The 17,712-nt window shown below is 38.0% G+C and overlaps 1 protein-coding gene across 2 annotated transcripts in view; it reads right to left on the reverse strand.

Moving 5' to 3' along the window:
- VAV3 (vav guanine nucleotide exchange factor 3) overlaps positions 1–17,712 on the reverse strand; it is a 171,553-nt gene that overhangs the window by 42,523 nt on the left and 111,318 nt on the right. For both annotated transcript variants that reach the window (XM_037403846.1, XM_037403845.1), the window contains exons 18-19: positions 13,042–13,064; positions 9,809–9,854 (exon numbers count right to left, since the gene is read on the reverse strand). In XM_037403846.1, the coding sequence (XP_037259743.1) occupies positions 9,809–9,854; positions 13,042–13,064 (69 nt within the window). The remainder of the gene's footprint in view (positions 1–9,808; positions 9,855–13,041; positions 13,065–17,712) is intronic.

A 17,712-nucleotide genomic window follows, 5' to 3' on the forward strand; every position in this document is an offset into this window, starting at 1 on the left:
ACATTTTCAAGGTATCAGATAATGAAGTTACTATTTAATTCCCTGTTACACTAAAGCTTAAGAAACACAAGTTATGGGAAGTGCAAGACTGAACATGTCTTCTATTTATTTGCAGGTCAGCAAGAGCAGCAATGAAGGCTGAACTCAAGTGCTTTCTCTGAATCCCTTACAAAGGTACCTTACCTCTTCTCCTGGATAAACCACATCAAACAGTTAAGACAGCTGGGTTGAATGAATTGATTCTACTGAAAAATCAATCAGATCAATTTTTATGCTGTCACTACCTGGAAAAAACTAAGTACTAAATAAATTCAAATATGAAAATTACTGGGTTGTTTAATTGTGATCTGCAAGCTATTTCTTAAAACAGCCTCAGCACCATAGAAATAGGAGGTTAAGTGTGAAAGCAGTATTTTAAAGCAACTCAGTTGCAATCAGTAGATATCTGATATTTGTATGAGGCAGATTAGTAAAGCTCACGATAAAAACAGACTTTGCCAATATATGGATAAATGTAACAAAAAGACTAGAAATACTTTTTAAAGGAAAACTGGGGACATGTCTAGAGTTCTTTGAAGTAGACAGTGAACGTGAGGATCAAGATTATTTATTAATATGGAATAGCAAAATGTTTTTAACAGGACTCACTATGAGGCTCTCTTCCAGTTTTCACAATATGAGAGGCAAAGCTCTGCCCAGCTAAATAAGCAGCAAAAGGACAGGAAGTACAAAGTTGAAGCAGTAATATTTTTTTTCAAATAGAAGGTGGTTTCCAAAACAGTCACCCAAAAGAATCCGTGCTTGGACTTCCGTTCTTCAAAAAAAAATAATAAGCAGTATTGAAATGAGAGTAAGAGTGGATTACGTCTTGTAGAAGCTACAAAACTATTTCTTTAAAAAGAACGCTACCTGCAAAGAATTAAAGGAAGATTTCATGAACTGAAGTTCCTGTACAATAGGATTACAAATCACAGATTAACTTTGGCTGGAAGAACCTTTGGAGGCCATTTAGTAATAACTTCATGTAAAATGTAACTTAACAAATACAACATAACACATGGGCTGAATATCCATATGTGATGACGGGCTCTGAAATAGCCACCATCATATAGACAACAGATCTCAGAGTAATTGCTAAGTATTCTTTAAAATCAGGTTTTTAAGACTATAATCTATTTCTGCTATGTACTGACACTAAGAAATATCTCCAAGCAGGCCACAGAACTAGAAAGACTGACCACTCTTGGACCTAGAAGCCTGCAGAGAAGCAAGCAGGATAGTCAGACATACAAGAAAACCCTGTGTCAGAAGAATAAAGCAGAGAGTGGCTCTTCAGTCTAGAAGAGAATGACTCCATATCTGACAGAGACAGCTCATGAGTAGCATACAGACAGCAACCAGAGAAAAAGTATTCATTGTTACTTCATTTATTATTCACTTCTTTGATTCAAAAAATAGGAGGCATCAAAGTAGTAGGCAGCAGGTTTAAAACAAACAAAAATAAGTACTTGATTCACACAACCAATTATGAAAGTAACAGTTAAAGGATATTGTGAACACCAAGATTTTAGATTGGCTCAAAAAGTGGTAATGAAAATGTGTGGAAGATTAAGAGCTAAGAAAAAAGAACACGAGGTATTGGGAGAAGTACCACAACATCTTGCTTCATATTCTATCCTTAAGCATCCATTTAATTGGCTACTGAAGAAGGGATCCTGAGCTAGTTTGGCCTGCAGCCTATCTTAGCCTTGTTGTTCTCTTCTCTGGGAAGCTCAAAGAGGTGAGCAGATTAAAACCCCTCCTGAAAAGCAGCATCAGTTTCTCAGGCTCTTGCCTCTGGCCCCTTCCACCAAGGGAAGTAAAACTTTTCCACCAAGCTGTAAAACTTTCCTCAGGCAGAAGGCAGAGGCAGTTCTGGGAGCTTCTCTTCGGTGAATTTTCAGCAGTCCTTTTTCTCCCATGGGATGGCTGCTTTCAGTTTTACAATGTTTCCCAAATTCTTTGTGTGAGAATTACTTTGAAGTAGTGATCAAATACTGATTTAGTTAAATGAATGAGCCACAAAAAAACAAACCATATGCTTTAGAGTACTGTTAAAATTCAGTAACTTTTGACTATTTTTAATCATTCATTGCCTTATTATCTTTCTTTTGCCTTCCGAGAATGACAGCACCCTGAAGATTAAAATCAGATAAGAAAATAGATGGTTAAATGCAATACTCTTCTAGCAGATGAATAAGAGATTTATAAGTCCCAATGAACTTTAGCAACACACTATGTAATTCCCTTCTACTTGCCATGGAAACTAAAAGCAACTTTGGGACGTATGGTTTCTGCAGATGCTTTTTTCTTTTCTCTCTTTTTTTTTTTTTCTTTTTAAATACTGCTGTAGTATTTGTGTGTGTGTAAAACACAAAACAGGGTTGTTTTTTTTTGTTTTATTGATCATACTTGTATGCCCATTATATCCTCTTACCTTAATCTCTTCCTTTTTTCTGCCTGCCAACTCCCTTGTTGATATCTGTAAACAGTGACGTTTTGCTTAGAACAGTCCATGCTGAGAGTCTTTTTATGCGGAAAAAATGAGAAAGATACTAAGGATTCTTAACCCAACTCACCTTAAAAATTATGCTAATACACACTGAGCATGTATTAAAGACTATTATTTCTCTAAGAGAAAAACAAAATGTTAATTGCTCAAGATGTAGAAATAGTCCCAAAAACACATCCTATAAGACAAAAGAGCCTAAATTACTCAACTACAAACTAATCTTGCAATCCAACCAGACAGGGATGAAAGAGTTTGATCAAATAAATATATTTCACCCTTTGGCATCTGGGTCTTCTGATGTTTAATTAAAAGAAAAGACTAAAGGCTATGTTCTTCTCTGAATGTTAGCTCACTGCTGAGATGCCAAAGGGGCAGGCACCTATCAAAAATACCTCTCCCCAACAGGAATGTAAAAATAATTTTAATTTAAAATACAACAACCCAAATACAAATCATTAAACTGCATTTGAAATGCTTCATTGGAACACAAAACTCTGCTTTGCCTTCCAGAAATGCACCGGTGGAAAAATTCTTGGTGCAAAACATTAGACATGTTCTTTCTTGTATCACAACAAAGATGAATTCATTATTTTGGGAAGCAACAACAGCTCAGCACACAGCATTACAGCTGTAGTTTAAAAAAAAAAAAAAAGCAAAAGATCCTGAATGTAATATGTATTTTTAATAAGCGTGTGAGAGAAATTAATTTGATCTCACAAATTAGGCCACACAATTCAGTGTATCTCTGAATTCACTGTTGCTGAGGTCCACCTGAAAGAAGCTGTCCCATTAACTGCTCCTAAGAATGTGGTGACCAGCAAGAAATTCACTGACTCTGGTCTCAAACGCCAACACTGTCCCAGCCATATGGTGTAAACCATGTTAAAACACATCTGTCAATACTAAGAGCTGGTCAGGTTACAGCTGCAACCCAAGTCCTTGAAGGACTCCAGAATGTTCAGAATTACACAGCACGTCAGCAAGCAGTACTGCTCCAATCCTGCTAAGGAGCCTTCCTTTTGCAGCAAGCGCACTCCTAGCTGCCTTGTTAAACCAGTTCCTACCTGCAGTTCACATGGTTCACAGAGATTCCTAGAGACATGTGCCGTATGCTTTATATGCACCTTGAACAAAAGTGTTTAGATGTTATGTAGAGAAGGAAAAAGCATTCATAATCCAATAAAACCCACCGAAAAGTTAAGCATACGCATTATATATCTGTACATATATGTATAGGCCTAATCAAAGCTCATTTCTGGTTCTGTAACTTAATACATTACCGTGTAGAGACGTCTTTAGCTACTTAGAAAATCCAACGCTCCACAAACATTACAAAACTATCGCTAACGAAAACACACAAAACTGCATATGCTTTATGATTGTTAATATTTAGACATACTTACTTCCAAGAGAAGTAGACATCTGAATTCCTTCAAGTCTCTAAAATAGTAATTTCTCTCTTTTTTTAAGCCATATAGGCTGTATTTTTTCAGCCACGGCTGCATTGTATCTATAATAGTAAACTGCAAAAACTTAATCAAAAGGACATAAAAAAGCAGGTCATTCTGCTTAGTCTGCGTGCAGCAAGTCTCCTGGACAGTTACTGAATGCAGTGGATGTTTTACTACTATGAACCTTATTAGGTTATCCCATACCAGTAAGCAGTGGGAGAAACCTCAAACTTGTCAAACAACAAACTCATCACTAGAGGAAGTTTTGTGAAACATTTCTCTTTCCTCCAGTATTCCTTCAGGCTTTCCCTGATTTAATTTACAGTCAGCTGTTCCTTCACGTACACATTGATTTTGACCAGCCATTAAAATCCACGGTTATATTCCATGTAAACTGTATCTAAAACTGAAAAGAATGTCTTACATATACACTTGTACTTCAGTTCATGTTGTCACATCAGCTGCCCCAGAAGCTTTTCACACATATTTAACAGAGAAAGAAACGAGCCTGTGGGACTCTGAGCAAGGTCCTGAGGGAAGATGCAGAAGCAAATGGCCTGTAATGGTTTGCTCTACTTAGTCCAAAAGGAAAGACAAGAACTATTAGAAGGGGATTGCTATTCACTCCTACATTTTATTGACAGGAAAAATAATTAAGTAACACTACTGAATGTCTCAGAAAAGCACCTGTCAATGAATTTCTTGATTCTATACACAAACTCCTTTACTAACAGAAAAAAGGCTCCCTTGGTCTAATCCATCTTGATGAAGATAGTCATAATAAGGAGATACTATCAGTGATACGGGCCACCTCCTCACTAAATACTCCTATGTAAAGAGTGGGGACTTCTATACTGCCTTTTTATTTTTGGTAGACCTTTTTCCATGGCTTAAAACCAAGATAAAGTCTTGCTCTCAAGAATAATATTGGCAGGTAGTTAGTAATGGATGATCAGAGATGCAGCCAAAATAGCTGCCCCCATTGCTGAAATGAGGAAAAAAAAATCCTGAATGCCTGTTTTTCAGCACTGGGCTTCATGTTGCAGAACGTTATCTTTTCTCATCCATGAAATTGGGTATTCTCTACACTGGGCTGAAGAAGAAAGGCAACAGTCAATCAGCACTATCATGGACTTGCCTGGATAGCTCATAGGACAAGAATATGAGACATGCTTCGTATTCTCAGTTAAGGAGACCAGTGTTATCTATAACAACTATATGCTTGGCAAAGAATTATCTGCAGCTTGGGATACCCCAATATTCGAATTTGGGCCAAATTTTGCTTTTGGCTGGGCACGTGGTTGGAGTGGTACTGAAATGGAAATCAGAGTTAGACTTGCATATCACAGAGCACTGTGTCAGAATTTGTTGAAATATCTCAGTCTAATATACCTCATTCTTAACTGAAAAGGAAATTTAAACTGCCACTATTATGCTATTCCCTAATTTTTACTACAAAGAAGACATGTAATCATTAATACAATAAAAAACATCTGAATGTTGTTTCACTGCTTAGTAATCAGACGCACATAATGATACAACCTCGTTAAAATATTCCGCAATCCAATTTCAACAAAATATGAAGCACACAGTAGCTCATTTCCCACTGTCTAATTAAATAAAAATCTCCAATACTGTACTTCTCCCCACACAGATTTTATTATTTTTTTTAACATGTATACTTCAGGCCATAAACCTAGTTATTCTCTTCCTTTTTTAAATAATCTGTGTAAAATCAATATTACAGGATCACTTCACAAAGTAAGTATGGACCAGATGCCAACCCGAAATACAAACACATTCTTTTTAAAATTACTATTTGAACTTAGAACTCCCAGGCTGAAAAATAACTTTGTCCAAGCTACAGCACTGCATACATTAGTTGTTAGTATTGTGTGTGCGTCCCCAAAAATCCTGGTCAAGATTTTACTTTCTTTGAAGGGAAGAGACCTGTTGGTTCTGTCCCTTAGCTCAGAATTAAGGTTTTCTAAGGTTTAATCCATGCTTATAAAGAAATCAGCTATTCAAGAAGTCAGAACATGCTCAGTGACATTCTTCCACATATCAGATTTTAAGTGTAATCTGCAATGAATCTTGAATATAAGGCTTCCAGTGTTCTGTTTTTACCAAGTTTATGCTTCTGATATGAAATATACTTTCACACTTTTAGAGATTAAAGTTCCGATATTTATATTAGCAGAAATGTTTAGGTAGAACTAGTTTAAAAACACTAAGCTGTAAATCTATCATGTTTAGACTCTTTATACAAAAAAAACCCCAAAAGATCGCAAACATACAATGTATTATTCCAATAGCTGAGAAAGAAAATAACTTCTAGTCTTATTAGAACACATAAAAATTATTTCTATTAAAAGCACTGGTTGGATTGCATCATCCTTCTTAAGAAAACATGCAAAGCCTTAATTTATGCTTATGAATATACATATGAATGGTCTGTGTCACTTAAGTCAATAGTTCAAACCACATGCTTAAAACTAAACACATGCATAAAGATCTTCATGATATTCCTTACACAATGAATAAAATGTTATATAATTATCACTCCATATGCCCATTCTAGGCAAAAACTGACACCAGTCTAATCACTTCTCAAATACATTTAAGCAGAATCATGTTATTTGACAGTAAAATGCAAACTCTAGACCAAATTCCTCCTGGCTTTAGAGATGCAGATGCATTTCCAGGTTCATTCTCTCAGTGGCTTTTATTATCTGCTGATTAATCCAAGGAAAGGTTATCTAAAACCTGTTTCACCTAAAACTTAGTAGATGAACCAATTCAGGAGGCTATCTGCAACCTGACCACAGGTTGAAGTCACAGTACGTAGCATAAAGAAAAGATAGTCATATTCACTTTTGATTTCCAATTTGTTCTTCACTTGTAAGCTTTCTGCACATATTTCTTTTCTCATTAATGTTTCATTTCAAAGGAATTTCTCTGCCTCATCATCCTTCTACCCTTCCTTCTCATTCAGTACAAAGCAAATCTTGAAGAGGAAGCAGTCGCTGTCAAAACTTCTTAACAAACTTCAAAAAGAAACAATTGAAACAACCATGAACAATTTACTGCTTTTAGGGTACTTCAGCTAGATAGGTTCCTCCATCAACAACCTTTACCACCAGAAGGCAAGGGATACTTTAATCCAGAATCCTCACATTGTTTTGTTTAGACTATCCCTCTACCCACAGTACTTCTCATCAAACTTAGATATTTTTCAATTAAACGCTAAGCTCTGTCAGTAATAGTTGAATTTGGCCCTAACAAGTATAAAAAGAGAAGCACAAAGAATCAATTTAACTATGGTACTCCTCCCACATTCATTCTTCTTTACGAAAATAGCCAAAGACAGACATCAGAAAGAGACAAGACAGAACACGATGTTGAAAAGTTTGTGCTAAAATACTTGCAGCCCAAAATAGTTTTTGTACATATTTACTGCTGATATCAAAATCTATCAATGTTTAGACTCCACCAGTTATTGATTCACAGCAAACACCTGATGCTTCAGCACCCTAATATACAAGTAGCAGCAGCATACTAAACCTAAAGACAAACCAGTTGAGCAGCAGACATGAGGTTGTTGGGTTTTGGGGACCTTTTTGTGTTGTTTTTTTTTTTTTTAAAGGCAGAACATTAAGCTTTAAAGGTTATCTCTGACTTTGACTACCTCTCTCAGCAAAAAGAACTCCATGGTGCTAAGATTCCCAGAGATTTATATGCCCACGTTCTTAAAAAGGATCTTAGGATCAATGCAGTAATGTACTCCTGAAATAACTGATCTTTTACAAATGCTGCACTCTGGATAACATCTTCTGTCTCTCAAGGCAATGTGCAGTCTGATGAGCAGTATTACTTAGAATATGCAAAAGGTATGCCAAGAGTTTACCAAAGACATTCATGTCTTTAAAAATTATCTCCACTAAGTTATAGCAGGACTCAGAATTCATATGCTGACAAAATGCAAACAAAAAAGCTCACTTCATTTGAAAACTGACAGAGTATATGTACAGAGCACGTTAGTATGTAGTATTATTATTATTTATTAAAATATATGTCAGAAGCAATTCTGTAAGAGAGTCTTCTGCAACAGTATCTCTAATAAAGGGACCTAAACACAGTGCAGATGTTCTGCATTTCTACTGACTTTCAAAAATATTATGGGGACCAAGAACTTTACTCAGAAAGACTACTTCAACAACTCAAAGAACTGTTCTGTGTAGGTAAGTGGACAGGGCTGGGGTGGGAGCAGAACTGTATTTTAGACATTTTGTACATAGAGCTTTTAAAAACCTAATTAAATTACTCTGGGGATTTAAATACTTAATCGTCAATAAAAATTAACTTTAAAGTATCCTTGTACACAATCCTATCAGACTTCAACAGCAAGTAAAACCACAGGTATAGCCAAAAGGTTCTCGCAGCTAAATTATTTAACCTTTTAGGAGTCTACATGAAACAGCTGTGTTTAAAGAGCTGGACCTGTAAGGACTATTCTGCAAGCAAACATCATACTTCACTGCAACATATACCACTGAATGGGAAGAACTCAAACTGTCACACGTGGAAGTATTCTCATCCTCTTCTGCATTGTTTAATTGATATCCTTCATGTTTCCCCCTCTGACTGTATCAATTCTCAGAGTTACGGGGTGCTCATTTTTTTCTTTTTTCATTAATGACTTCAGTTAACACAGTTAACAACAGAAAAGAATTCAGGAGTATTGTGAAGCTGCCTTTTTTTTTTTTTTTTTTTTTTGCTAGGGGGAAAAAAATGACGATACGTGTTTCAAAACATGTCAAAGGTACCTGACTAAGAAAGGTGTGGTCTGCTTCAGCTACTTACAACATTTTGAGTCTCAAAGCCAAGGCAGCTGCAATGCTAGTGGCATAACCAGCATTCCTACTTTTTGAAAAGTGCTTAGCTCTGCCAGGCTGTAATGTAGTGTAGAGAGTTGCCATCCTGTTTAATGTTTGACTCCAACTATTCTCAGGTGTCCACGTAAGAAATATTCAATAATCCACAGCTTAGTATTATTCCAAATAATATCTGCATAACAAATCTCCAGTAATTAAACTATACAAGAAACATAAAGGACAGAAATATAATTACAGTAAAAAATGACACTAAAAATATCACAGTTACACTGAAAACCATTGACTACTTTACAGAGACACATAATGGGTCTCCAGAGGAAATGTTCACCCACTTGAGTACACAGTCTATAAGCAAGCCTTTAATTTTCTTAAGGGCTGCTGCTGCCATGATTCCACAAAAGTATCTACTATAAACTAACATGGAGAATAAAATCACTTTGAAATTCTACATAAAACTGCAATTGCTTTATGCCTTTTAGAAGAGCAATTCCTAATCAGTACAGCTAAGCACTGAGCACCACTACAGCTGGGAATACCCATAACTTTGCAGATCAGAACCTAAGCTTTATAAGCAACTGTCTGGTTTTCATCACTTAGTTATTTCTTTTAAAACTGCAGAGTACAGTAGGGTGGGTCATGTTAACAAAAAGCCCAGAGGCATTTTTTTGTTCAGATAGAATTAAAGCACTGCTTAAAAAAAACAAGGGAAAAAAATTAAGAGTTCAGTCAGCTGACCCTATCTTTGAAATCACAAACAAAGCAACTGGCTTAGACCTTCACAACTTCAGCAACAAAGTTCTCAAAATGGCATGCATTACAATAGCATTCGAAATGCAACCTGATAAAGGCAGTTACAGCTTTCTCACTCTTTTTATTTGACGTTTTACTATTAAAAATGCCATGACACAAACCTGGGTCCACGTGTCTAGAGTTTCTTCTAATTCCGTTTGTTCGTTTCTGCATAGCAAAAATACAAATCAAGGGTATGAATAAACATGTTTTCATGTAGGCACTTTGCACTCCCTTAATTCCCACAATCTACTAGGCAAAACTCATCTTCTTAAGTTATTTCCCCCAACCACCACCACAATTATCTTTATCTTGTAGAAAGATCATACTTTGAAAATTATTCTTAGTAACAAGGATAGTTTTTTCATGTATCCCGTTTTTTCTGACACTAGCCTCAAAAGATTCTTAGTCCATAGAAAGTTTGTTCGTACATCAACATCTTTTGATACCAAGACAAATTTATTTTTAATCATTTATAAATAGGATAGTGGAAAAATATGCAGATTGATATTATCAGCCCCAGATAATGACCACAAACACAAAAGTATCAAAGCTGCTTGTGTTGCTTTAATAAGATAGAAACTTTCGCTATTCCTACTTTGTACTTTAAGGTAGCCAGATTTTCTTAGGTAATTCTGAATATTCTTATGTTCTGGGCAAGTACTTAAGTATATTTAGTAACTCGGCTCCCTCTTTCTTTTAAATTTGGATGAACCAAAGCTGTGTACAGAAATCAGAAACTCTCTGACAGGACTGAGACTTTTTAAAAAAAAAAAAAAAAATTATTTATATATTTTATACTCCAAGACACTTAATATGGATCCTTGAAAATTTCAGTGTGAAATGACACATATCTGTGAACTACTGATCTGCTTTTGCAAACTTGTTTTAACTGGTAGCTTGCATGAAGGTTCATGCATTTATTTATTTTTTAATCAAACCAAGCAGAGAAAAGCACATTGCATAACAAAGGCAACAATTAGGTTGCTCCGATTTACTTCAGTTGATAGAAGTTGATGCAGGACACACACCAAGGCGAGCCAGAAAGCGGTAACCTGAGGCAGAACCAAATTACGAAGCCCTGTAGCAAGCTGGCAAAATGAAAAGCTTGGTTTAAAAACAGCTTTCAGACTCTTGAGTTTTTGGACATACTCTATCTACTCTACCCACGACTCTAAAGAAAGAGAGGAAATGCAAGTTCTGTTTCATTGGCAGTGGAAAGAAGAAAAATTTAAAACTGCTGCTACAATGACGGTAATATTATTGAGTAAGAACAAGAGGCTCAATTCTAATGTAGTTTTTTTTTTAAAACGGAGGATGTATTGCTGATAAGGATTGATGCAGAGTGCTGAGTAACTGCAGATTTGCACAGAAGAGGGAAAGGGGCAGGAGCAGGAAAAGCAAGCATGAAGGAAGGCACAGAAATATTTAACTAAGAAGAAAAAAAAATACAATAATTCTGTGACAACATAAGACATATACACCAAAGGACCAGAAGGAAAACAATTTTAAGGAACTAATTCTTGAGCTGTATGAAAACATGCTCAATACCCTTAACTATACTGCAGTACCAGTAGATTTTATTACATTACTGGTATGAAAGCTAAATCCATGCTTTCTAAAATGACAGATCCTCATCTATGCTCAAGTTTCCTTTTGTGCAAGGAATTAAAGCAGGCACTTGAACAAGAGTCTTGGTAAAAATTAAATCAATCCTGATGTTTTGGATCAACTCAATAATAGTCAATGACATCAACAGCTCCAGAAAGGAAGCCATTTTTTCCTCACAAAAGATTTTGGAACGGCGCTAGGGGGTGAGAAGTGGAGGAGTGGCCGGGGTCACTCAACCACCAGCGCACATGCCCTTTGTCCATCCACAGCAGCTCACTACAGTTAGCTTTAATGAGCCTGGCAGCCTCCTCCACACAGCCCAGCAAGTGTCTGCCTACGGCTCCCCAGCACCGCCTGCCAGCTGCAGCACTGGGAAACAGCCTAGCAAACGGACCGTGCTGTAGTTTCCATGTTTTAGAGTGCTCTTACTTAGCGGGTCTTTCTAGGCAGAGACATGAAAATCCAGGCAGCACACGGCAGGAGGCATGGCTTTGGGAGCAGTGAGGACAGCGGGCAAGGCAGCAGCATACCAGGCACAGGCATGGCCTGTGGCAGCGCAGCCCCCTCCTCACCCCGAGCACCACCCAGGCCGCCTCACCCTTCCCCTGCCAGGCCCCCAGGCAGGCTGTGCCCCTGCTGGGCCGGGCCCGCCTCAGGCCCCCTGTCACCCAGCTGCCAGAGGGGCCGGGGCTCCCTCACCCAGCACCCACTGCCCTCGGGGGTGGCAGCCATGCCAGGGCGGCTCAAGCAGAGTGCACAGGTGCGGTCAGCCCCACGCAGGGCTGCCCTCTGCGCCAGTCGGGTCAGCAGCACCATCCTTCAGACTCCATGACCCGCCTGAGCGATAGCATCAAGCACGTACACACTTATGGAAAGAAACAACATACGTGCTTGTATGTTGTTTATAACCGGTGTGTCGTTTAAGCTGTTAAATTACCATAAACTTCTGATGTAAAACAGACACTAGAAACAATTATACCCTATTTTTAAAGTGCTGCGTCTCTTTTGTCAGAATAGGCAAACAAAACCCAGTTGCTGTGCCCGCTTCAGTGGAAAGGCACCAGCGGCTGGCGAGAAAATAACCCCAGGCAGCTTGCAGCCTTCTTGGGCTGGCGGCAAGGTATGCTACGTGCGCCACGGCAGCTCCTCTGCACAGTGCCCATTCCACCACTCTCCAGATTATATGAACTCCATAACCACTGGATAGCTCTGCAACTGAAGGGTTTTTTTACATTAAGAGGCAGGCAAACACGGCTCTGCTGATCCTTCATAGCCCCACAGTGTGGTGTGGTCAGGGACCGGTATCTAAGTACATTACTCCAGCAGGACACGCTAACATTAAAAAAAAAACCAAAAACAAACAAAAAAAAAAAAACACACCACAACCCAACAAATTTACTTTTAGCTCTACTGCCAGATTTCATCTAGACACAGTAAGTATCTGGACATCAGTTATGAAGCAATGTTTTTAACCTGTAACTTAAAAAAAAAAAAAAACATCTCCACCCATTCCAGGGCTCTCAGAATTAAGCCATACAACTGAAAATTTGCTTGCTTTAAGAAATATAGTATTCACAATTAAATATGAATATATTCTGTTCAGACAACTGCTATTATTTCCCACCACTAAATAAATCTGTTGTTAAACACAGAAAAAACACAACAGCATGTACACAAAGTAAATAAGGAGCTCTTATATCACCAACAAAACAAACATCACATACAAAGAAAAACAAATCCTTACCTCATGTTTCAGGTTCCCATGTTCTGAAACATAAGTAAAAATTGGCATTATTGCGATTGTAAATCGTACGCTTTTGCTCTAGCAATGTCAGCCTGCGCTGTGTTGCCTTAACAGCAAACACCGCTGCCTTCTCCGGCTCCCCGATACCTGCGGCCGCCCCGGCACTCGCCAGGTCCTGTTGTGCAAACCCGCTGCGCTCCTCCCCGCGCACCGGCCCTGCCTGCGCCACCGCGCCAGCCAGCAAGGGCTCCTGCCTGCAGCTCACGGGGCACTCTCCCGTAGCAGCACGGCAATCCATCCCACTGTGAACTTTATACACTTTTAGAACATTTCAAAAATACTTTATAAATATTGACTCATCAGGAATTCAACTGCTACACGTCTTTCATCGCAAGTCGATTTTACACCTTTTCTTGGCTCTGACTTTTCCTAGCATACCAATATATATCAAGACCATTATACCTTTAGCTTCAACATTTTCTAGATGTCATGTTTTTGAGTTCAATTCAGCATTGCATTAGTATACCACAGACTCTGAAGCCACTGGTGGTTTATTTGCCTCTTTTGCTAGGAATTTTCCTGTACTATTTAAAAATAGGGGGGGTGTGGGGTGTGGGGGCGGGGGGGTGTATTGTGGTCCTGTGGGCAACCAGAAGGACTGCACCAAGACAATAACACTTCTTGCACACACACACCATCACACATCACAAAAAACATAAAAAAGGTATATCTTTACAGGTTTTTTTTTAATGTCTAATCTGATAACAGGTATTTCAGTACACTTTAGATTTTGGTTGAGTGCCTTACCAAAGTACACCCAGCTGTATTTACCTGTGTGCACTCTCTCGCACTGCACACGCTGCAAGGCAAAGCACAAACTGCACATGCCTGGTCTGTACTTCATCACGTTTGAAAACTTTTACTGTAATATCTCATAAACAGTAAGCCATATTCACAGTGAATCAATTAAAAAGCTTTAACTGCAAGTACATTTTGCTCTGCTAAAAAAAAAATTACATTAAAGTGTGGGAAAAAAAGCCTTTGGCTTTCCAGCATTTTATGCAAAGATGATAAGGCATGCTGAGACCGAGCACACCAGCAGAAGACGCTGGGCCGGGCCGAGGAGGCACAGCCTGTTTCACACTGGCAGAGCTCTCTTCTCACGTACGCTCCCAGTCATTGTTTCTTCTCCCATACAGTGTGCCAAAGATGCATCATCTTGTCATCCGCAGAAAAGACTTTTATGATTATAACCTTTCCAAAAGTATTAATTTGCATTTGTATTGTGAGCGAAGAGAAGAAAAATAAGCCCACCCCCAAAGGAGGAGATGCAGGTAGACTACTGAGGTTTTTTAAGGAGCCTGAGGGAACTCGTTGCCTAAGTGCTGCTGAAATTCAATATAATTTTGGTATTTACTTTAGCAATCTGATACATCTTGCAGAATTTTTTGCCAAAATCTGAATAAAATCACCTTTCTTGAATGTTTCATCTCAGCATTATAAATTACTCAAAATGAAGGGAAGACTTTTAAGTAAGTACTTGCAGGAGAGGCCAAAACTTCAAATCCAGACTTAGGAGGGTTTTATTTTTTTTTTATAATTTTATTTTTGTTTAAATGGGCTATATTTAGTTCTGCAGATCTCTTATCAAAAAAATTGAAATGTAAATGTCATTCTATCCTCCAATGAGAATGAACGAATCTGATTTTTAATGGTTGCTGTTGAATATTTTTTTTTTACCTCTAGGAAACATCCCAAACCCAACTAGATGAAAGAGTTCCATTTGATGATTGCAGCACCCTAACACTTTTCATAACAAATAATTAAGAAATTCCTTGATTAACTTTCAAATAATTGGATTCAAGGAATCACTACACAGGAAGGTAATACATATTCCTGTTAATGCGCATAAAATAAAGTTCATGAAAAAGGAGGTGAGGGGATTGAATTAAAAAGAACGCAAAAAACTTTGCCAAGACTGACTGCCAAAATGCAATTTGTGTATTCAGTATTAACACTTCAGGAATAGGAAAAATAAACAGCATCTATATTTCCACATAAAAGCCTGTTCAAAATATAAGACTCATCCTCGTTTTGTTATTTCATTACATTTTAAATATTCCTGTATTTCAAAATAATCTGTATTATGTGAATTGCTTCCTCATGAGATATTTTTCCAAATGTTACATAAGAGCCAAAAAACCTCATTTCTATTTATTTTCATTTATAGAAAAAAAAGAATGTCTGAGGATATCCACCAGCAGATATTTTACACATGACAATTTTAATTCAAGTCCCTGCTCATCACCAATATGCCAATGAAATTACCAAGTCAGTGAGTTCTCAGTTCTGACAACAAGCTACTTTTACTGCCACAGCTCAGCACAATTTTAAAGTTTTTTGATTATTTACTGAGGCCATGATACCATCGAGTCACATTTTGATAATTATCTTTTACTACAACAGCAACAGGAATGGCAGCTGGCCTCGATCAGGGAGAGTGCAGAGACTGGAAAATGGGAATAAGCTGCTCCTCAGGAATGCAACACAGCAGCTAGATTTACATGTTAACTAAATGGAGAGTAAATAAAAATGATAGGTTGTTGTGCTGGTTTTGGCTGGGATAGAGTTAATTTTCTTCATAGTAGCTAGTATGAGACTGTGTTTTGGATTTGTGCTAGAAGCAGGATGGATAATGCAGGGATGGTTTAGTTGCTGCTGAGCAGTGCTTACACAGCACCAAGGGCTTTTCTGCTTCTCACCCCACCAGTGAGTAGGCTGGGGGTGCACAAGAGCTGGGACAGCTGACCCCAGCTGACCAAAGGCATATTCCATAATATATGATATCACACACAGCATATAAAGCTGGGGGAGGAAGAAGGAAGGGGAAATGTTTGGAGTGATGGTCTTTGTCTTTCCAAGTAACCGTTACACGTGCTGGAGCCCTGCTTTCCTGGCGATGGCTGAGCACCTGCCTGCCGATGGGAAGTATCAAATGAATTCCTTGTTTTATTTAAGCTTGCATGTGCGGCTTTTGCTTTACCTAGTAAACTGTCTCTATCTCAACCCATGAAGTTTCCTTACTTTTACCCTTCTGATTCTATCCCCTACCCCAGCGGGGGGAGTGAGAGAGCAGCTGTGTGGTGCTTATTTGCCAGCTGGGGTTAAACCACAACAGTAGTGAGCTACTCACCTTCCTGTTTCAAAAGAAAATTCAAAATATTTAAAATGCAGGAACTATGAAGTAAGGCACTTTGAAGGAGCTGTGGGACCACCTGCTCCTTTCCAGTCATTTAGGTTGTCATTGCATAATCAGAACAAAAGAAATCATGAGCTAGAAATACCACTGTGTAGGACTCTCAACAAAATATCAAGCCCCCTCAGTGACTTTTGTTCAGGCTGAGCAAGGCTGGTTAGTTAAACAATAATACAATGGTAGGTTTGGAGGAGAGCCAGCAATTTTGCAACTATTGATCAAGCCAGCAAAAAGGTAAACAGTGAAAGCTGCTCATTTCTTTTTAGATGTCAAAAACACATGCTTTTTATTAATAATCTCTAATGTGCTGTAGCAAGCAATTACTACATAAACAGCATAGACTATATTATTGCACATACCCATTACCACATAAAAGCAACTCTAAACTTAACCCATTCATATTGTAACACTTTCTTTCAAGTTCATCACACAGTTGAAGAAACTTCTTTTCTGCCTAAGGAAATGTAGTACTTTTTCAAATGGAATTATCTGAAGGAGAAAGGAATCATGTATACATGAGTTAACTAAAAATTACTATAAACATGTCCAGTTAATGTTTCTCTAATCCATTTATGCCCTGATAAGAAGTGCTTCTAACACTCCCTGGGAACAGTGATATAAAGAAGAAAATTTTGTGGGTTTGGCATCATATTTAAAATATTCAAAACATTTTCAGATTCTAGAACCATTGCTGGAGGTTCATCTAATTGAAATATTCAACAGAATGTGGAACCAGCAAACATTTGCCTGAGAATACTTGATTCAATATAATTGGACGGACTTGGAAAAATTCCAGTCTAGCAACAGAAATGGGTTGTTAATTCTGCTGTTTCAGACTAGGAAACAGACTGGAGTTCTGCAGTATGTTCTGGGCAGAGTAATACCATGTCGTCAATCCTGAGGACCTCTGCAGCAATTGCAAGGGCTGCAGAACAACCTATACAATAAAAGTGGCAATAATAAGGGAGACAGCTTCCCTTTTTGTTTACTAAAGGTGTGTTTTACTCATGCTCACTTACTAAAGGTCCCATTCTTAACTATTCCCAAATATAAACTCTTCCAACTAGTAAGAGAGCATCACCAGATAAGTAGAATTGTCCCGTGCCTTGAAATAAGACATAGGAATGCAGTTGAGAAGCCAGAAGAGGTAGTATAATGGGAAGAGGAGATCCCCACATCAGCCACTGGAGAAAAGAACACCACATACGTCCTTATAAATAGGCCTGTCAGAGAAGTATGCACATCCATTTTGTAATCCTTTTGTTTAAGGATTTTGTAAGGCCTGGTGTATCAGACTGCACAATCAGAGTCAAAGGAGTTCATCAGAACATCAAAAAAAAGAGCGAGCATGGAGGATTTCAAGTCACAGAAAAAATAATAAGTGATAGGGCATAAAAGTAAAATATATGAAAATA

The sequence above is a fragment of the Falco rusticolus genome, chromosome 11 (assembly GCF_015220075.1).
Source record: "Falco rusticolus isolate bFalRus1 chromosome 11, bFalRus1.pri, whole genome shotgun sequence".
NCBI lineage: Eukaryota > Metazoa > Chordata > Aves > Falconiformes > Falconidae > Falco > Falco rusticolus.